At 39.2% G+C, this 21,925-nt stretch overlaps 1 protein-coding gene across 2 annotated transcripts in view; it reads left to right on the top strand.

Annotated features, from left to right (window-relative positions):
* The window catches only part of NECAB2 (N-terminal EF-hand calcium binding protein 2), a 274,142-nt gene that overhangs the window by 22,696 nt on the left and 229,521 nt on the right, over positions 1–21,925 (top strand). For both annotated transcript variants that reach the window (XM_058154969.1, XM_058154970.1), the window contains exon 2: positions 229–253. In XM_058154969.1, coding sequence (XP_058010952.1) covers positions 229–253 — 25 coding nt within the window. The remainder of the gene's footprint in view (positions 1–228; positions 254–21,925) is intronic.

Genomic DNA, 21,925 nt, shown 5'->3' with positions numbered 1-21,925 from the left:
TGAATAAGACCTCCTCTTTCTGCAAAGCCAAACTTTTTTCCTTGTTTGATTAGGTCTTCTTGTCCTGTTTTGGTCTCCAGCCATTATAGCATGTAAATTAGGATTTATGGCTTACCATGATATAAGAATTCAACTAGTGGGCTTAATCCATACAAAAACAAATATTGGTTTGAACTGTAGTGACCAAACTATAATGAAATAATAAACATATCTCTTTTTTACTTCTAGATCTTCAGACGAGCAGACAAAAATGGTGAGTGACTTCCTTCCTTCCTTCCTTCCTTCCTTCCTTCCTTCCTTGTTTCTCTTCCTTCCTCCATCCCTCCCCCTCTTCCTCTTTCTTTCTTTCTTTCTTTCTTTCTTTCTTTCTTTCTTCCTTCCTTCCTTCCTTCCTTCCTTCCTTCCTTCCTTCCTTCCTTCCTTCCTTCCTTTCTTCCTCTCTCTCTCACTCTCTCTTTCTTTTCCTTCCTTCCTTCCTTCCTTCCTTCCTTCCTTCCTTCCTTCCTTCCTTCCTTCCTTCTTTTCTTTTGATATTGCATTGCTGGAAAGATAAATGCCTTTTTTTTAATTGAGATCCCTGCATTGAAAAAAAGTTGGATGATTTTGGTGATTTTCACAACAAAGGAGAAGTATCTGTTACACAAGGAACCAATGCAGCCAATGTCCCTTTTGTTGCATGTGTGTTTATTCTCTCTCTCTCTCTCTCTTTTACTACCACAGTATACCCTCCTGACATTAACCAATCCTTCCTAATGGACCCATAGTTTGCTCTTTAATTTATGTAGTGGGAGAGCATGAAAATAATTCTAAATGTTGTTTATTTGAGCCTGGGAGTTGCACTTTATTTGTGTAAAGTATAACTTGCTTAAATAGTAATTTGGGGGTAAGACGGTGGAATATAGAAAGAGGCTTCTGAGTCTAAGATGAGAGGCAGCTATAGATTTTTTAAAAAGCACATGAAATGAAAAAGGAAGAAAATGTACATAGCTAGTTCTCACAACCAACATTTCTGTTGCTAATCAAGACTGTTGTTAAGTGCCCATCCATACAAAGTTATTAACCCCCTTTTGCCATTCCTGTAATTTGATATCATTCTTAAGTACCGGTATCATTTGAAACAAAAATAGAAACCTGGGCAAAACATTCATTTTTATAGCCGCTATTCTTCCCAGCAAGGATAGTTGTAACTTCTTCCAATTCTCCATTTCTTTCCATACCTTCTGCCACAATACCTCATAATTATTTTTATATAATTTGACATTTGAAGCTGTAATATATATTCCTAAATATTTAACCTTTTTAACGATTTCAAAACCAGTAGTTCTTTCTAACTCTTCTTTTTGTTGTATATTCATATTTTTAGTTATCATCTTTGTCTTTTGCTGATTCACCTTAAATCCAGATACTTTACCATACTGACCAATTATATCTTTTAAACCAGTAGCTGAGTATATTGGTTGGGATACAGTAACAACCAAGTCATCTGCAAAAGCTCTTAATCTATAATCTTGATGTTTAACTCTAATTCCCTTTATTCGATCGGAACCACGTATTTTATTCAGAAGAATTTCTAAAGTTAAAATAAAAAGTAATGGGGACAGGGGACATCCCTGTCTCGTCCCTTTCCCAATTTTAAAAGTTTCTGTTAACCCACCATTTACTATTATTTGTGCTGTTTGCTTCTGATATATTGCTTTAATTGCATGGATAAAATAATCCCCAAATTGCATTTTTTCTATTACTTTAAACAAAAACTGCCAATCCAATCTATCAAAAGCTTTTTCAGCATCCAAAAAAAAGAGTGCCGCTGAGACTTGGTTGTTTCGTTCCAAATATTCAAGTAAATTTACAATTTGCCTCACATTATATCTCATCTGCCTACCCTTAATAAATCCTGACTGATCATTATGAATTATTTGATTCATCACTGGCATTAATCTATTAGCAAGTATCTTGGCAAATATCTTGTAATCAGTATTTAAAAGTGATATAGGCCTATAATTCTCTGCTTTAATACCATCTCGATCTTCCTTCGGTATTAACGAAATAAAGGCTGTCCTCCATGAAGGGGGAACATCCCCTCCCATTTGAATTTTATTAAATAACTCTTTAAGTGGTTCAACCATCTCATTTTGTAAATTTTTATAATAAACAGCTGTTAAACCATCTGTACCTGGTGCTTTACCGATTTTAAGTTGCTTAATTGCTAACAAAATTTCCTCTGAAGTAATTAATTGATTCAGTTCTTCTCTTTGATTTTCTGTAAGCTCACAAATATTTTGTTGTTGTAAATATCTTTCTATCTCTGTATCATCAATCATATCCCTAGTATATAACTTACTATAATACTCTAAAAACGCTTTTTTAATCAAGTTCTTTTGATAAACTTCCTTACCCCTATATTCTATTTTATCAATTGTTCGTGATTTCTATTTTTTCCTTATTAAATAGGCAAGCCATCTTCCTGGCTTATTGGCATTATTAAACGTATTATGTTTTACATATTGTAAATTAATTGCTACTTGATCTGCCATCAACATGTTAAACTGACTAAAGAATAAAATTAAAAATAATGCAGGACGCAAGGGAAAGGGGGGGTCTTAAAATGCCTAATTTAAAATTGTATTATGAAGCAGTTGTCTTATCATTAATTACTGATTGGATTAATTTAACTGAGGAAAGAGTTTTGAATATAGAAGGTTATGGTTTGTTATATGGGTGGCATGCCTATTTATTATATGATAAGAAAGTAGATAAAATATTTAAAAATAATATAATTAGAAATGCATTATTGAGGGTCTGGAGGAAATATCAATATAAATTAGATGGAAAGATTCCAATATGGGCAATCCCGAGACACATGATAGAAAATATAAATATATATCAAAAGATGGAGGTAGTTACCTATAAAGAACTCCTTTGTATGGAAAAGGGGGAATTACAATTAAAATCCAGAGAAAAGATGGGGGAAGAAGGGAAAAATTATACATGGTTTCAATATGGACAATTACAAGCTAGATGGAAATTAGATCAAAAAATAGGTGTTAAGCAAACTGAGGATAATTTGTTAAAACAAATGAGAGATCAAGGCCAACAGCATATTAAGAGGTTGTATAATGTATTAGTAGAAATAGACTCAGAGACTGAATTGGTTAAGGATTGTATGATTAAGTGGGCACAAAATTTTCAGCAACCAATAATGTTGGAAACTTGGGAAAGAATTTGGGTGAGGAATGTTAAATTTACACAAGCGCAAAATATGAGAGAAAATTTTTATGTTTTATAGATGGCATTTAGACCCCAAAAAGTTGTTATGTATGTATCCTAATGTACAGGCTAAATGTTGGAGATGCGATTGTGAAGATGCCACTTATTACCATATATGGTGGACTTGTAAAAAAGTTAAAGCATTTTGGATTAAAGTATGGTGGATCATGCAGAATATTTTGAAAAAGAAGATTAAGTTTACTTGCGTGCGTGCCCAAACCTCCCAAATACAATGTGCATGTGGCCCCCAGGCATGCACTCCGCTGTCACACATGCCTGGCCAACCCCTGCATGCATCATGTGCGTGCAGCTCCCTGCATGTGCCACCCCCGTGCATGCATGTGAGGCCCCCCCACACACACTCCGCCCCCCCGCACATGCTGGCCACATGACCATGGAAATTGTCTTCAGACAATGCTGACCTCCTCAGCTAAGAAACGGAGATGAGTACCCCCCCCCCCAAGTCAGACACAATTGGACAACTGCATTCTATAGAAACAATGCAGCATTATTTTTTGGTCATAATTTTTTGGTCATAATTTTTATATTAAGTGTTACTATAAGATAAAGATACAAAAAAGTTAGAGAACTAAAAGAGGGAAAGAAAAGTGCAGAGAGAGAGAGAGAGAGAGAGAGAGAGAAGGAGAGAGAAAATGAAAAACTGACTTTCTTCAGTACAGTAAAATACAAAAATAATAGAACCTTTTCTTTTACGTTTCATAACTATTTCAAGCTATTTCTGTAATTACAAAATTGTTCATCAACAGCTAAAATCAGTCTTTTTTTTTTAATTTCAAGCAGTTTCAAGTTCAGCAATGGTTTCCAAGTAGAAAACAAAGATAATTTCTTCTCTTTGATTAAAACAGTTTCACCATCTCCACTAACTCCAAAAAAACTCCACAAAAAACAAAAGAAAAGAAAAAATGTAGAATTAGAAACTAAACTGTGCATATATCAATTCTTTACCCATGTAATAGCAATAGTACTTAGACTTATATACAGCTTCATGCTGTCTTACAGCCCTCTCTAAGCAGTTTATAGAGTCAGCACACTGCCCCCAACAATCTGGGTCCTCATTTTACCCATCTCAGAAGGATGGAAGGCTGAGTCAACCTTGAGATGGTCATGATCGATCTGCTGGCAATGGGCAGAGTTAACCTGCAATACTGCATTCTAACCACTGCATCACTGTGTATTGTCACCATTATAATTAAAGAGGGAGATTTAAGCTGCAAGTTAATAGCACTTTAGAGTGTTGAAATTCGACGTTGTCAGTCCTAACATCCCCAAGGGGTGGGAAAAAAGACTGTGAACATGTTGTGACAGCAACCACATGTAGTTGAAGACATTTTCTCAAAGGAAATATACAGCTTTCCAATTATGCAACCGCCGACACAGCTGTGATTTATTCGTAAATGTAAAGGAAAGAGAGAAAGTTTCTTATTTGCATTTATGCAATTATTGCTTTTCCTTATCTGGGTTTCTTAGAAACTGTCTGCTTTGAATTATTTAGAGTAGTGATTTTCTAACTTGGCAACTTTAATTTCAAGTTCCAAAATTCCCCAGCCAACTTATCAGTTACAGTTCAAATAATTTATTGCTCATCATCAATCCATTCCTAGCTCCATCAACAGAGGAACTTTAGTTGACTAGAGTCTTGAGCAATAAATTATTTTGAATTGAATTGAATTTTTTATTGGCCAAGTGTGATTGGACACACAAGGAATTTGTCTTGGTGCATATGCTCTCAGTGTACATAAAAGAAAAGATACGTTCATCAAGGTATAACATTTACAACACAATTGATGGTCAATATATCAATATAAATCAAGGATTGCCAGCAACAAAGTTACAGTCATACAGTCATAAGTGGAAAGAGATTGGTGATGGGAACGATGAGAAGATTAATAGTAGTGCAGATTTAGTAAATAGTTTGACAGTGTTGAGGGAATTATTTGTTTAGCAGAGTGATGGCCTTCGGGAAAAAACTGTTCTTGTGTCTAGTTGTTCTGTTGTGCTGTGCTCTATAGCATCGTTTTGAGGGTAGGAGTTGAAACAGTTTATGTCCAGGATGCGAGGGGTCTGTAAATATTTTCACGTCCCTCTTCTTGATTCGTGCAGTATACAGGTCCTCAATGGAAGGCAGGTTGGTAGCAATTATTTTTTCTGCAGTTCTAATTATCCTCTGAAGTCTGTGTTTTTCTTGTTGGGTTGCAGAATTGAACCAGACAGTTATAGAGGTGCAAATGACAGACTCAATAATTCCTCTGTAGAACTGGATCAATAGCTCTTGGGCAGTTTGAGCTTACTGAGTTGGCGCAGAAAGAACATTCTTTGTTGTCCTTTTTTGGTGATGTTTTTGATGTTAGCTGTCCATTTGAGATCTTGCGATATGATAGAACCTAGAAATTTGAAGGTTTCTACTGTTGATACTGTGTGGTCTAGTATTGTGAGAGGTGGAAGTATGGAAGGGTTTCTCCTAAAGTCTACCACCATTTCTATGGTTTTGAGTGTGTTCAGTTCCAGATTGTTTTGGTTGCACCACAAGGCTAGTCGTTCGACCTCTCGTCTATATGCGGATTCGTCATTGTCTCGAATGAGACCAATCACTGTTGTGTCATCTGCGAACTTCAGTAGCTTAACAGATGGATCATTGGAGGCAGTCATTGGTATACAGAGAGAAGTGGGGAGAGCACACAGCCTTGGGGGGCCCCTGTGCTAATTGTACAGGTATTTGATGTGATCTTGCTTAGCTTCACCTGCTGCTTCCTGTTTGTTTGGAAGCTTGTGATCCACTTACAAGTCTGTTCCGGTACCTGTAGCTGGTTTAGCTTAGTTAGAAGAATGTCTGGAATGATGGTATTGAATGCTGAACTAAAGTCTACAAAAAGGACCCTTGCATAGGTCTTTGGAGACTCAAGATGTTGTAGGATGTAGTGCTGAGGTCAACAGGAAAAAGGTCTTCTCTGGGTTTCTAAGGCTCATAGAACATAATTCCTAGGCAGGTGTGTTCATTTTCCAATCTCAGGTTATTTAAGAAGATCATAAAAAATTAAGGGGCAGCATGGTGGCTCACTGGTTGAAATGCTGGGCTTGTCAATTGAAAAGCCAGCAGCCCAGGTTCGAGACCTGAGCGCCATGCAACAGGGTGAGCTCCTGTCCTCGCCTCACCTCCTTCCCATCTAGCAGAAATCCACAGGGACTTCTATATCTTGACCTTTTCTGGCTTATAAAACGATAATTCCTAGGCAGGTGTGTTCATTTTCCAATCTCAGGTTATTTAAGAAGATCATAAAAAATTAAGGGGCAGCATGGTGGCTCACTGGTTGAAATGCTGGGCTTGTCAATTGAAAAGCCAGCAGCCCAGGTTCGAGACCTGAGCGCCATGCAACAGGGTGAGCTCCTGTCCTCGCCTCACCTCCTTCCCATCTAGCAGAAATCCACAGGGACTTCTATATCTTGACCTTCTCTGGCTTATAAAACAATAATTCCTAGGCAGGTGTGTTTGTTTTCCACTCTCAGGTTATTTAAAACAAGTTCATAAAAATATTATATCTCTTTTGCCAAGCAGTTTGTTATTGCCTATTTTAATGACCGATGTTGATCTCCGTCTGGGTTTTAATGGTATGGATTTTGGTTTGGGTTTTAAACTAGGCAGTTTTTTTAATGAGGGTTGTAAACTGCCTTGAGTGCTGGGTGAGACAGAAAGGCAGGGCAGTTATATTGAACCATAAATGAGTAAACAATCCAGGAGCTGTTGACATGCCGTGAAGTTTTATCTGGTGACCTCTAAAATGACAATTTGCACCAACAAATTAGGGTTCCATTAACCAATCAAAGGGTGAAGTGTGAAAACATTGCCAGGCACTTAAAAGCTTTTTACATGTTGTGCTTGCCAAATTTGCAGGAACACACAACAAAGTTTAACACTTGATCCCAGCGGATTCAGAGCACAACAAGCCATGACTTAATGGCTTCAGTTTGCAGTTGTTGGGCTTCTTGAAATTAAAATGGGTTTTGCAGAGTTAGCCATGTGTTAGCCATATAATGCATTAATCCTTGATAAACTTTTACTGCTTAAGAGCCACCGTTGAGAAGGTTGAAAGATAGATCATTAGTTATTTGCAAATTTAACTCTGCTATCAGGAGGTGGATGGTGGGACCTAAAATTACATTTTGGCCCAATGTCATATTGTTTGGGGCAAATTCTCATTCATTCGAAACCTATTCAAGATAGCCTAGTCTTGTGTGAGCATTTCACACAAGAGGTGGGGAATCCAATTGTTTATATTTATTCTGGTTCTAGTTCCTCATCGCTGTGTCTAGGCATTGAAATCTGCTTTAAAACTTTGATTTGTCACAATATTAGGCAACTGTGATATAGGCACTTGCATTTTGTAACTGTTTTTCTGGGTTCTGAAGAGGTACTTCAAGCGCTGTGAAGATGTTCACGATTATATGAGCTATGGATTGAGTTTATGGTGGTTTGTAAATTGGACTAAGATATAATTCCCTTTCATGGATCATTGCCTTGTTGTGACGAAGGGGCTTGTGCAGGATAATGAAGCTATGAGCTATGCTGTGGAGGCCCACCCAAGATGGACAGGTCATAGCAGAGAGCTCTGACAAAAGTTGATCCACTGGAGAAGGAAATGGCAACCCATTCCAGTATCTTTGCCATGAAAACCCCATGGACAGTAACAAAAGGTAAAAAGATATGCAGTGCTGGAGAAGACTTCTGCGAGTCCCTTGGACTGCAAGATGATCCAACGGGTCAGTCCTAGAGGAGGTCAACCCTGAGTGCTCTTTAGAAGGCCAGATCCTGAAGAGGAAACTCAAATACTTTGGCCACCTAATGAGAGGGAAGGACTCACTGGAGAAGAGCCTAATGCTGGGAAAGATTGTGGGAAAAAGAAGACAGAGAAGGAGATAGCTGGATGGAGTCACTGAAGCAGTTGGCGTGATCTTAAATGGACTCCAGAGGATGGTAGAGGACAGAAAGGCCTGGAGGAACATTGTCCATGGAGTCACAATGAGTAGGACATGACTTCGCAACTAACAACAACAGGATAAAATTAATTAAACGGTGTTTCCTAGACTCCTGAGCCTAGGATTGGAAGTTCAAACTTGTCACCACTTGTAATGATTGTCTAATGGAACTGGACGTTCAATTCCAGCTCTGCAGAGAAGAATTAAATTCTGTCCTTTACAGCTGAGAATGACCTCTCTTTTAAAGTCACCCCATTGGGTACCAATAGTCTTCTGGGCCAGTTCAAGGTACTGGTGCATACCTTTATGGCACAGTGCCAGGATATATCAAATAACACTCTACCAGAGTTGAATCTGCCCACTTTGTGCCCAAGAGAGGTTATGTTGTAGACATTTCCAGGTACAAGATCCAAAATACCTGCAGACACTTTTGGCGAGGGTCAAAAGTGCAGTGAGCCATGCCGAACTCTACATTGGGGAAACAAAACAACCACTTCCTAAACACATGACACAACGTAGAAGAAACCCATCAGGGCTAGACTCAGCAGTCCATCTGCATTTAAAAGACACAGGCCATTCCTTTGAAGATAACAAAGTCCATATTTTGGACAGAGGATTGCTGGTTTGAAAGAGGGGTTAAAGAGGCCATCTATGTCAAATAGCCCTCTTTCAACAGAGAGGGAGGGACACAACATCATCTATCTCCAGTCTACAACCCAGTCCTTTCAACAGTTCCAAGAAGGCTCCACACCAATTTGTGCCACTTAGGTGACCCTGAGGACACAGATAAACAACCAGGTGACCTTAAGCAAGGAGTATAAATCCTTCCATTTCCCACCATCCAGTTAGAGCTGAAGAAACTTTTTGGATGAGAAGTGAAACATCTTCAGAGTAAAACCAGAAAGTCCAGTTGCCTCTTGAAAAAGCACTTTTGAGACAACCATAACCAGGATGACTGAGTATCTCCATAGACAAAATATCTACAGATACTTTTCATGGTTCCCACCCACAAATTTTGTGCACAATAGTTGAGAGATTCCTGGGGTGTGGGCCAGATGACCTCATTGATTATCCCCATTTAATGGAATAATCTCCTCCTAGCGGTATAGTTGACTCAACCTTGATGGTGTCAATTCTGTCATGGACATCTCACAAAAGTGATGCTATAGGAGGGGAGAAAGGTAGCCCTCGACCTTCAATCATCATTTAGCAACCATTCAGAGTTATGATGGACCCTTCAAAAGGTATTTACAACCTGCTCCAAAGTTCCAACAACTGGCTCAGGAATTCTGGGAATTGAAGTCCACAGGTCATAAGCGGGCCACAGCTGCTCACCCCTGGTCTGGATGCTACCTACCTTTCCCAATTTCTCTTGCCTTTTTTCTAGATGTATTCCAGTACAGTGCTATTCATTGATCTGAAGACATCCCTAAGTTGATATGTAGGGTTTAGAGCCATTCTTAAAAAATTGTGGTGGGCACCAGGAAAGTATCTTTAGATATTTTGATTCTCACCAAAAGTATCTGTAGATACTTTGATTCCCACCAAAAGTATCTGTAGATACTTTGATTTTCACCAAAAGTATCTGTAGATATTTTGGTTGTTACAGTAGCATCATAAGGTTCCCTTATTGGCATTCTCTTCTATTTCTATTGCAAATTCTATTCTGGATCAGTTTCTTATTAATATAGAGTATCTTCCAATCTGCATATATTTACAGGATAGCAGGGATACATAATAACTTAAGCTTACATATTGCAAGAAAGCCGGAATAGTTTATGCTCTTTTGATTCCTAAAGCTGCCCTGTAATAGCCTTAGGTATTTTAATTAACAAATCAAATACACATAATAAAGTAGGTGCTTTGGGGTTGTTGTTTTTTAAACTAGAAGAGGATTAAGATCCCAACATTCTGAAAACAAAAATGCAAACTAAAAGTAATTATTGTAATCCCCATTAGACTGAGGCTATGAATGTTCGTTTATTTATTTACAAAATCTCCGGCAGGTGTTTTTGAGCAAGTCTATTTTGGTACTTGCAAATTATCCTGGAAATATAGATGAGCGATTCTATTAATTTTGCTAGATGTAGAAATGTAACGCACAACTGGGCCAGTTCTTAGCAGAACCTGAAGTGAACAAAACTGCCGTCCATCTCCTGCACACCTGGCCAAATTGAAGATGTGCAGTGATTCCCAGCACGTGACAATCAACAAAATCTGGCTGGATCTGATTTTAAGCAGCTCTGCAATGAAGCAGCAAAAAAATCAAATACCCAGATTGCTAATGAACTCAAAGGCTTAAAAATAGCCAGGAACAAATCAGCTGTTGTCATACTTCATACTAAACCATATTTTCCTTTACTGTAAGAGGTTACCTAAGCTGAGTTCACACCGGACTAAACAGGAGACTGACTGACAATTCACATCCATATTCTCAGTGCATATTTTGTTATTCCAGAATTATCTCTGGAATAGGCAGAGCTGGTTACGTGATGGGAAAGAGGTGAAGAAGGCCATGATTACAAAACTGTGTATCTTAACCCTTTTCAGATTTGGCAGTGTTTCAGCCTGTCCTTCCTTCTCACCACGTTCTTTGGCTTCTTGGTCTTTGAACTCATAGACTGATCTTGTGAAAAGTATGAGAGAGAAATTAAGGGAGGAAGGAAGGAAGGAATGAGCTGTTAAGGGAGGACTTGGGGAAGAGAGTGTCACTTCTTTCTAAAAACAGATTAATCTCTTCTCCAAGTTGTCCCCATGGCTTGCTCCTTCCTCTTTTGTCTCTCCTCCTACCCTCCCTTCTTCTATTCTCCTCCCTTTCTTTCTTTCCTTCTACTCTTCCTTCCTTCCCTCCCCCCTCCCTCCCCTCTTTCCTTCCTCTCATCCTTTTAAATGGTCAACTCTAAATCCCTTTACAAGTTCAGTATAATGCAAGTCCAGACAATCTACAGACAATTTATGCCTTGTTGAATTAAGACTCTTCTATAGGGCATATTAAACAGGGGGTTGGATTAGAAGACCTCCAAGGTCCCCTCCAACCCTATTTTCCTATGCTCCTCCATTTTTCCAACTAGATTCCATAAAAAACTGAGGAATAAAAAAAAAAATCACACGAACAAAACCTATTTTTTTAATCAGTAGAGCAGTGTTTCACAACCTTGGCAACTTAAAGTTGGGTGAACCTCAACTCCCCAAATTCTCCAGCCAGTATGAATTCTGGGAATTGAAGTCCATACATCTTTAAGTTGCTGTGGTTGAGAAACTGCTCTACATCTTCATTTTTTTATTCTTAGTCATTTATTTAAAAAAGTAACAGGTTCCATGGCCTGAAAAACATAGAATCTTTCATCTGATTGTTAGAGGGGGATTAAAGATAGGTGGTTGCCTGAAAGTTCTAGATAAAGAAAATAATTTTATTGTATTCTCCACTAACATATATTCTTGTTAGTGGAAGTGTTTTCTGAAGTATGGGAGCCAAACTGAAACAGGTAAGTGAAATAATTTCATTGGCAATCATGATTCGTTCTTTCTGTGTTAAAAACTTAGGTGTTCCCATTCAAAGTGACCTTCACATAAAAATGGCACCATATATCCATCAAGGGCAGAAATTTAAATAGGAAGAAGCTGCATATTTTTTAACGTATATTAAAAGACATGATAAATCAACCTTAGAGATACCTTTTATGATAATTATGTTTTGAAAAAGATTGTATTCTCAGAAAAACTTGAAAAGATATATTGCTCATGTGCTAAAATCATCCTTGGGATGTTTTGGCATTGATTTAAGTTTGAAATAAGTACCATTCCCTGTATTTTCTTCTTTTCATTCCCAGAATGATTGTGTGAAAGCATTTATTAGTAGCTCGGAATTTACAGTTTAGGGCTTAATGTATTATATGAACTGATCCAATTGTAGTTCAAGCAAAATCTGCTTTTAGCACAGCGTATAATCTCAGCCAAAAAAAGCCATTAGATAAATATTTTGTGAGAGGAACTTAGAATTCAGTATTTTTTTCCAGACATTTGATTCAAAAATATAGCATAGTTATTATTAAAATATTTTAGAAAGGGCAATTAAGACTCAATATGAAAAACAGTCTTCTCATTCCACTTGAGGCTAACTAACAGAAATTATTTTAATAAAAGAACATGAGTAATTGTAGCCATAGAGACAGATCTATCTACCAGATCGGTCTTTGCTCGGTTTCTTCATTTCCAACCTTAAGCTCCACTGTTCCCTTTGCTTTTAAACACTATTTTTAAAGACATGCATAAAATGTATTTTTGTGCTTATATATATTTCTCTTAGGATATGCATTTAGCAAATGGTTGATATACCCTTCTCTTAATGTGTGCTTTGGGGGCCAATAATTCTCTTCCACAACTGTATTTTTGTGCTCCCCTTGAAAGATACCTTTATTTACCTTTTTGGGTTGCATCACGAAATTCAATAACATATACAGATAAACATACAGTAATGGCCAAAATTGTGGAAACCTTTTGGGAAAAGTGTATTTTTGAGGTTTGATGGCTAATAACACCTCTTTTTTGGGAAGTTTCAAGATAATCCTATTCCACTGCTGGAATGGCCTGGGAATAGCCCAGACCTTAACCCAATGGAAAATCGATAGAGCCGACTAAAGAAACTTGTTAGTCAGAAGCGACCCAGCAGTAAAACCCAGTTAATAGAAGCCATCATTCAATCTTGGTTTCACATTCAAACAGCTGCAGAACTAAAAGACTTGGTTCACTCCATGGGAAAACATTGTAAGGCCATAATTCATGCTAAAGGTTACCCAACTAAAATATTAACTGACATGGGGATAACTTTTGTATATCTTGTTTTTTCTATGGTGGTCATTTTTGTATATCTCCTTTTTTCTGTGTGTTTCGCTTTTCTTCTTTAAACTGTAGATGCTGTTCTAATAGCAAATCCTTCATAAAAGTTATTGCATTACGTTCTTGATTAAATTATTTTCCATTGATATATAATTTTATGGTACTACTCCCCCAAAAAAGTGGTGTTATTAACTAGTTTTAGAAAACATACTTTTCCCAAAAGGATTCCACAATTTTGGCCACTACTGTATAGTTGTATTCTGGGTTCAGTTCAGATAATCTTCTATTTACGACCACAATTGAACCCAAAATTTCTGTTTGCTAAGTGAGACATTTGTTAAATGAATTTTGCCACATTTTTACTGCCATAGTTTCCTGCCATAGTTGTTAAGTAAATCAGTGCAGTTGTTAAGTTAGTGACATGGTTGTTAAGTGAATCTAGCTTCCCCCATTGACTTTGCCTGTCACAAAATTGCAAAGGGGGATCACATGACCTCAGGACGCCGCAACCGCCGTAAATGTGAGTCAGTTGCCAAGCATCCAAATGTTGATCACATGACCATGAGGATGCTGCAACGGTCATAAATGTGAACTACATACACTAAATTGATTCTGAATTTAATAACAGCAGCAAGACTGTTGATTGGACAATACTGGAAGAAAGAAGAGATACCTACAATAGAAGAATGGATATTGAAAGTTATTAATTTGGCTGAGATGGCTAAAATCTCAGCGTTTTTAAAAGACAATACGCAGGAAAGATATTTAATTGAATGGAAAAAATGGATTGATTATCTACAAAACAGATATCAGATTAAGAAATATCAGATTGCCTTTGAATAATTAGAAAGTTATTTTATGTAATGGGGAGGGGGTTGGGAGACGAAAAGCTTTGGATGTGGTTATTTGGATTGGAAGGGAAAATTTTATTCTATGTTTGGTTTATGTATAACAATACCTTGTGATTGACCCGGGAAGCCGGGGGGGGGGGAAGGGGAGGGAGGGGGTTTTTTGGGAGGGAGGCGGGGGAAAAAAGGGGGAAAAATGTTTTTGTTTTTTAAAACTCTTTCAATAAATGTGAACTACAGTCAAAAGTAACTTTTTTCAGTGCTGTTTTTTTTTTTTTTTTTTACATTTATATCCCGCCCTTCTCCGAAGACTCAGGGCGGCTTACAGTGTATAAGGCAATAGTCTCATTCTATTTGTATATTTACAAAGTCAACTTATTGCCCCCCCAACAATCTGGGTCCTCATTTTACCTACCTTATAAAGGATGGAAGGCTGAGTCAACCTTGGGCCGGGCTTGAACCTGCAGTAATTGCAGGCTATTGTGTTCTAATAACAGGCTCCTTACAGCCTGAGCTATTCCGGCCCTGTTTGAGCTTTGAATGGCCACTAAACAAATGGCTGTAAGTCGAAGACTTCCTGTAAGTGCAAACTGAAGTGGGATTGTATTTGTATTTCTTTTTTAAAAAGTGAATGACATAATTTTTGGCTCCAACGTTAATTGGTAATGACTAGAAGCTTCATCAGATATCAGAACTGAATGGTTAGATGTAAGTGGCAGGTTTACATCAGTTTTTGCATTTTGTAATCAGTTTTGTAACCAATTTTGCAATCCCTAAATTTTGGGAAGATGGTAAATTTTCCCAAAGTTTAGGGATTGTAATTGATCCAGGCTTGCCACAGATTCTTGAAATCGTATTCTCAATACATTTGCAGTGCTTTGCAATCAGTTTATCACGAGAAAGCAGAACTGATTTATCAATTACTGGGGGAAAGAATCGAGGGGAGCGAAGTTCTGATCACTGCCCGGTCTAAGCTGGAGAATTTGTGAATTCTCCCACAGTACAGCCAGCGTTGTGTCCTCTGTTCTCAATGGAGGTTCATTTTTGCCTGCTTCGATCTTAATATAGCCAATGTGCAAACTACAGGACGTAGATACAGTCAGGAGTCAGTTTCCCCTGTCCCAAAACATAGGAGTGGAGACTTCTCCAGCACAGAAACACACCACAAGAAAAGCATCACAGAGTACACTAACAGAACAACCAAGTTGGAAGGGACCTTGGAGGTCTTTAGTTCACCCCTCTGCTCAAGCAGGAGACCCCATAGCAGTGGTGAAATCTAAATTTCTTTCCTACTGGTTCTGTGGGTGTGGCTTGGTGGGGAAGGTCATGTGACTGGATGGGCGTGGCTATGTAACTGGAGGATCAAAAGACAGAAATTCACTAACAATATTCTGCTGGAGCAGGATTAGACTAGATGACCTCCAGGTCCTTTCCAGCCTTGGATTATCCTTGGAAGTTGCATCTAGTGCCAGGTGTGTTTTAAAATGCTTTTAAAAGTAAAAAAAAAGCCTCTGACGATCAGGCACCTCACCCGGGATCGTCAGAGCCTTGTTTTAACCCTTAAAAGCATTACAACCTCTTCGGTTAAAAAAATACTTTTAAAAGTAAAAAAAAAAAGCCTCTGACGATCAGGCACCTCACCCGGGATCGTCAGAGCCTTGTTTTAACCCTTAAAAGCATTACAACCTCTTCGGTTAAAAAAATACTTTTAAAAGTAAAAAAAAAAAGCCTCTGACGATCAGGCACCTCACCCGGGATCGTCAGAGCCTTGTTTTAACCCTTAAAAGCATTACAACCTCTTCGGTTAAAAAAATACTTTTAAAAGTAAAAAAAAAAGCCTCTGACGATCAGGCACCTCACCCGGGATCGTCAGAGCCTTGTTTCAACCCTTAAAAGCATTACAAACTCTTCGGTTAAAAAAATGCTTTTAAAAGTAAAAAAAAAAGGCTCTGACGATCGCGTGACTCAGCTGGGCATTGGGGGGAGCAGGGATTTTTGCTTCTGGTTCTCCGAACCACCTGCCGCCATTGCTACTGGATCGGCCGATCCAGTCCGAACTGGGAGCATTTCATCCCTGCCCCATACTATTTCAGACAAGTGGCTGTCCAATCTCTTCTTGAAAGCCTCCAGTGTTGGAGCATCTACAACGTCTGGAGGCAAGCTGTTCCACTGGTTAATTGTTCACACTGTTAGGAAGTTTTTCCTTAGTTCTAGGTTGGTTCTTGATTTGTTTCCATCTCTTATCTCTTGTCTTGCCTTCTGGTGTTTTGGAGAATAGGTTGAAACCCCACCACCTCTTGTGGTAGCCACTCAAATCCTGGAACACTAGCTGGGCAAGAGGAATTTTAGAAACAGCAACACAATTTGTGTAAGGATGAGACACCTTTTTTTCTTGCAGTTTGTGCCTGAGCACAAACTTCAGTAAAATACACCAGCTAGTCAATGGAGGTCAAAGAAAGCATATTCGTTCAAGCCAAGGTTATCAAATAAGATTTGGTGTCAACTATACCGGACTGCTCTTTTGAGTTTCTTAAAGGTTTTTATGTGATGAGTGTGTATGTGATGCATTTATGATGTGATTCATGTGATGCGACACCCAGAAAAATACGGCATCCTTCACTTAATCCTCCAGGGAAAGATTGAAGGCAAACGAGGTCCAGGCAGAAGAAGAACATCATGGCTTCAAAATCTAAGGGACTGGTTTGAACAAAACTCAACAGCACTTTTTCATGCTGCTGCTGATAAAAATAGGATTGCCAACATGATCGCCAACGTCCGATAACGGATATGGCAGAAGAATAAGAATAAGAATAGGTTTTTATAGTCCTAATGAAAAGAAGGATTAAGAGTGACATGATATCAGGGTTCCAATATCTCAGGAGTTGCCACAAAGTCAACCTATTCTCCAAAGGGTCAAAGGGTCAACCTATTCTCCAAAGTACCCGAAGGCAGGACAAGAAACAACAGATGGAAACTAAGCAAGGAAAGAAGCCACTTGGAATTGAGGAGAAACTTCTTAACAGTGAGAACAATTAATCAGTGGAACAAATTGCCTTCAGAAGTTGTGGACGCTCCATCACTGGAGGCTTTTAAGAAGAAACTGGACAATTACTTGTCTAGAATGGTATAGTGTCTCCTGTCTGTGCAGCGGTTGGACTAAAAGGTCCAACCAAGGTCCCTTCAAATTCTGTTAGTCTTTCCCATCTGTTAATGATATCTAGAGCTTCTCCTGATTCTTTCTTGGTGTCAGCCCCCTAGCAAGAATCCAGAAAGACAGGTGGATTTACTTCTGAGGATAGGTAGTTCTTGACTCAGGGGTGAAATGTAAAATTTGTTACTACGGGTTCTGTGGGCGTGGCTTGGTGGGGGGATAATGTGACTGGGTGGGTGTGGCCAACTTTTTTTTTTTACTTTTAAAAACATTTTTTCTACAACCTCTTTGGCCGAAGAGGTTGTAAAAAAATGCTTTTAAAAGCCTCTGATGATCAGGCAACTCAGCTGGGATTGCCAGAGGAGTCTTTTAAAAGCATTTTTTTTCTACAACCTCTTCCGCCAAAGAGGTTGTAAAAAAAATGCTTTTAAAAGGTTCTGACGATCCCAGCTGAGCCGCGTGATCATCAGAGGCTTTTTTTTTAACTTTTAAAAGCATTTTTTGGCCGAATTAAAAATGATTTTAAAAGGTTCTGACGATCCCAGCTGAGCCACGTGATCATCAGAGGCTTTTTTTTTTTTTACTTTTAAAAGCATTTTTTGGCCGAAGAAAAAATGCTTTTAAAAGTAAAGAAAAAAACCTCTGATGATCGCGTGGCTCAGCTGGGCATGGTGGGGGCGTTGGGATTTTTGCTACCGGTTCTCCAAACGACCCGCTGCCATTGCTACCTTTGCTTTGACCTATGGCCACAGTTGAGCCCAAAAGTTATGTTTCTAAGCAAGACAGTTGTTAAGTGAGTTTTGCCCCATTTTACAACCTTTCTTGCCACGGTTGTTAAGTCAATCTCTGCAGTTGTTAAGTTAGTAATGTAAATGTTAAGTGAATCTGGCTTCCCCTTTGACTTTACTTGTCAGAAGGTTGCAAACAGTGGGACACTGCAACCATCATAAATATATGCCAAATAAATATATTTTGATCAGGTGAACCTGAGGATGGTGTAACAGTTTGCTAGTGTGGGAGACTATCATAAGTGACATTTTTCAGTGCCGTTGTAACTTTGAATGATCATTGAACAAATTATTTGTAAGTCGAGGATAGCTGTAGTTTTCTCATCTATAGACAGAATTTTTGCCAAGCTGAAGCAGATTCCTTGCACGATTAATATATATAAAGGTAAAGGTTCCCCTCGCACATATGTGCTAGTCATTCCCGATTCTAGGGGGGCGGTGGTCATCTCTGTGTCAAAGCCGAAGAGCCAGCACTGTCCGAAGATGTCTCTGCGGTCGTGTGGTCGGCATGACTCGACGCCAAAGGCGCACGGAACGCTGTTCCCTTCCCACCAAAGGTGGTCCCTATTTTTCTACTTGCATTTTTTACGTGCTTTCGAACTGCTAGGTTGGCAGAAGCTGGGACAAGTAACGGGAGCTCACCCTGTTACACGGCTCTAGGGATTCAAACCGCTGAACTGCCGACCTTTCAATCAACAAGCTCAGCGTCTTAGCCACTGGGCCACCATGTCCCATCATTTATTTCTGGGAACTTTTAGAGAGTCCAACCTACCCTATAGGATGGCCGTTGCAGGAAAAAACAAGAATGAGTGCAAGAGATATACAATACTGCAGAAGGTGAAGAGTAAGTGGTTCCATTGGGGGGGAGGGTGTGCGTGCACGCTCACTAATTTTTTATGAAACACAAAATTTATGCCTACTTATTTTTTTTCTTAAATAGAGTATTGTCTTTGGAAGGTGTACTGCTGAATTTGGCAGTGCCTCACATAGGCAGCATTAGTTAGCTAGGAAGGTACTGTCACTAATGGGCTTTGAAGGCTGTTTATAATCCTAAGGCAGGCAATTTGTTTTTATTAACGTAAAAAGAAATCTTGCACTGTCAACAATGTACAGAGCGTTTTTCTTTTGTAATTGGATGTTCATAAGGTTGGAGACAAAGGAGATGTCTTACAAGGAGCTGTTGTGACCCAGGCCCAAGTAGGTAGTAATAAACTTAGTCCGTGGAAAGACAAACAAACTTTATTCGAACGTTCAACTCAAAGTAAAACAAATGCCTCCCAACACAAATTCCTCAGTTATCTCACAAACCTTAGTCCAATTAGGCAAACTGCCAAAGGCCCTTCCTGGAAAACGTCCAGAAGCCACAAAAACAAAGACGTAGACGAAGCAGAAGACGCAGCTACAACGTTGTTTTCTGGCAAAGGCCAATCATCCCGACTGGTCTGTTTTAAGCCTTATGGGAGGGGCCAATCATCTCTTGGCCCTACTCCCGAGTTGTCTTCTCTGCTTGAGCTGCTCTTGCCTTCTGGCAGCTCTTCTCATGCGTGCATTAGGAACAGGCTCCTCCTGTTCCTCTGCCTCACTATTATCAGTCTCTGGAGGCTCTGGAGTCCGCACCTCACTTCCCGATGGCCCTGGCCTCACCTCAGCCTCATCGCTGTCTGACTCCGTTGCCAAATCTGTAGGTTGATGACGGACCACAACTGGAGCTTAGAGAAGTGTTTCTCAACCTTGGCAACTTGTGTAGCCTTTAACTCCCAGTATTCCTCATGCTGGTTGTTGAGTTCTGGGAATTGAACTTCATACTTCTTCAAGTTCTCAGGATTGAGATATACTGGATTAGAGGTTGTTGTTCTGACCTAGCTCCTCAAACATGACAAACCTTCTGACTTGAACTCAAAACATTCCTTTATTAGGAATGCTGTCAGCCATGACAGAAAGTTTCCTTCTCACCGTAGGCTAAAAAGTCTGTCCGGCAGGGAGATGAATAGTTGTGCCACACCTATTCATCTCCACTCCTGCCTTTTATCCCCAGAGCTAGGGTGGGGCTTCGCTAGCAGCAGTGGGTCTTCCGTCCCAAGGACTACCTCATTGATTTCCACTGCTCTCCTCTCCTCTGCCTTCTGTGCATCCGCGCATCAGGCACTGGACCCAGCTGTTCCTCTTCTTCCTCACCAGCCACCTCTAGACCTGGGTGCTGTTAATTCTCCATCTGAGGGCTGATGGACAGCCCAGGCTCCGCCTCTGTCTCTCTCTCTCTCAGCCAGCTCCATGCCCTCTTCCCCCTTGGAGCTTCCAGGTTGCTCTGATGCTGACCCTGACTCCCACACCTCCTTCTCTGATTTGGCTGTTGGAGGGGCTGGTGGCTGATAGACCACAACAGTTGTATAGTTCTTTATTTACCTATTCTTTCCCATGCTGTCTCAATGGGGCACTTCCTGATGGCCATGCATGACTCAAAGACTTCAGATAACCGTACCTGACCTCCAAAAGACATGAAATATTCTCCAAATCAAATCAGAACAAAAGCTCTATTATTATTTCTTTGGCTACTTGTTCAGTGCCAGACACAATCCTATTATGATCAACCATCCCTGGAACCCAAAACTGAAATGGAATAGAATAGCAATATTTATAATTCATAGATTAATTTCCTGTGAGAATTGAACAGGTGCACCACAATCAAATCCCTATCTGAATTATTTCGGATATTAAAGTATTTAAGGCACATACATTTAAAATGAAAAAGAATTATCTATTTAATTACAGGAGGTGATTGTTCAGTCTGTAAGCTTTAACTGGGGCTGGGTGTCAACTTTGGAAGTCATATTAGGCCGGAAGCTTCCATGCTGCCATCTTCTCATGTGTGGGAAAGTAGGAGGGGGGATTTAGTAGAGGGATTGTCTTTAGACGTAATAGCATTCTTCCTGTTGGTCAAGATCAGGCCGATCCTGCATCTGGAGGAGTGGTTGGAGTGGTGTCTCGAGATGGGACGGATGGTAATTGGAGCATGTGATCGACTGAGGAGTGAGGGAATGGTTTTGCGGGTTTTGATTTACTGAGAGAAAACCTGGACCTTTCAGATTTTGGTTTTCCCACATGTGCCAGTTTACTTATTCTAGTAAATAGAACTTTGAAAAATGCTTGCTTCAGAGTTTTTACTTGGAATTGGGGGTTTTTCTGGAACACTGACACTGGGTCTACAAAGTTGACCAGGAATCTTCTTCAGATTGGTCTATGCATTCATATCTCTGTCACCCTCACTTTTGTGCCACCAACTGTCACGGCTTTAATGGCATTTCTGTTGGCAAATCAAGATTTGGTCTAGCTTAAAGGACCCATATGTTGTAGTTCTCACCTGTAATTTTTGCTTCTGGTAGCACAAGTCTCAGAAGAAGAGAAATATTCTAGATAGTAAATGGCTCACAAACAAGGTAATGTAGTAGAAACTCCAGAATACAACCTATGTCCTGCACAGCTTATGACTTTATGAAACTTTCCTAAAGGATTGCTAAATACCTATGGAGAGTCTCAGTCATCCAGGTCACGGTTGTCCCAAAGGTGCTTTTTTGAGAGGCAACTTCAGATCCAAGAAGAAGCTCCATCCAAGAAGTTTCTTAAAGGATATTGTTCTCCATGGGGCTGATCCCTGTTATCCTGTCTCACTAATCTTTCTTAAATATTTTTTTCAAAGTTTATTAAAAGATAAAATACAAATAAAAACAAAAATTAGGAAAGTTAAAGAAGAAAGTGCAGAAAGAAAGGAAGAGGAAAAAAAGTAGTGATTTCTCATTCTTCAATTTAGTAGAATACGGACAAAAAAGTTACAATCTCAACCTTTTGCTTTACACTTCTCAACATTTTAAGCCATTTCTATAGCAACAAAGTCATTCTGATCATCAAAAATAAAAACTTCAGTGTTTTTTTCCCCAATTTTGAGCAAAAGTAGTTTCCAAATGGAAACAAAATTAGATAAATTCTTATCTTCAATTAACACAGTCAATTTTGCCATCTTTCCATCAACTTTATTGTCCATTCTTCCATTG

Source organism: Ahaetulla prasina, chromosome 12, assembly GCF_028640845.1.
Source record: "Ahaetulla prasina isolate Xishuangbanna chromosome 12, ASM2864084v1, whole genome shotgun sequence".
Taxonomy (NCBI): Eukaryota; Metazoa; Chordata; class Lepidosauria; order Squamata; family Colubridae; genus Ahaetulla; species Ahaetulla prasina.
The sequence above is the reverse complement of the archived record's forward strand: the minus strand, read 5'-3'. Positions and strand labels throughout refer to the sequence as shown.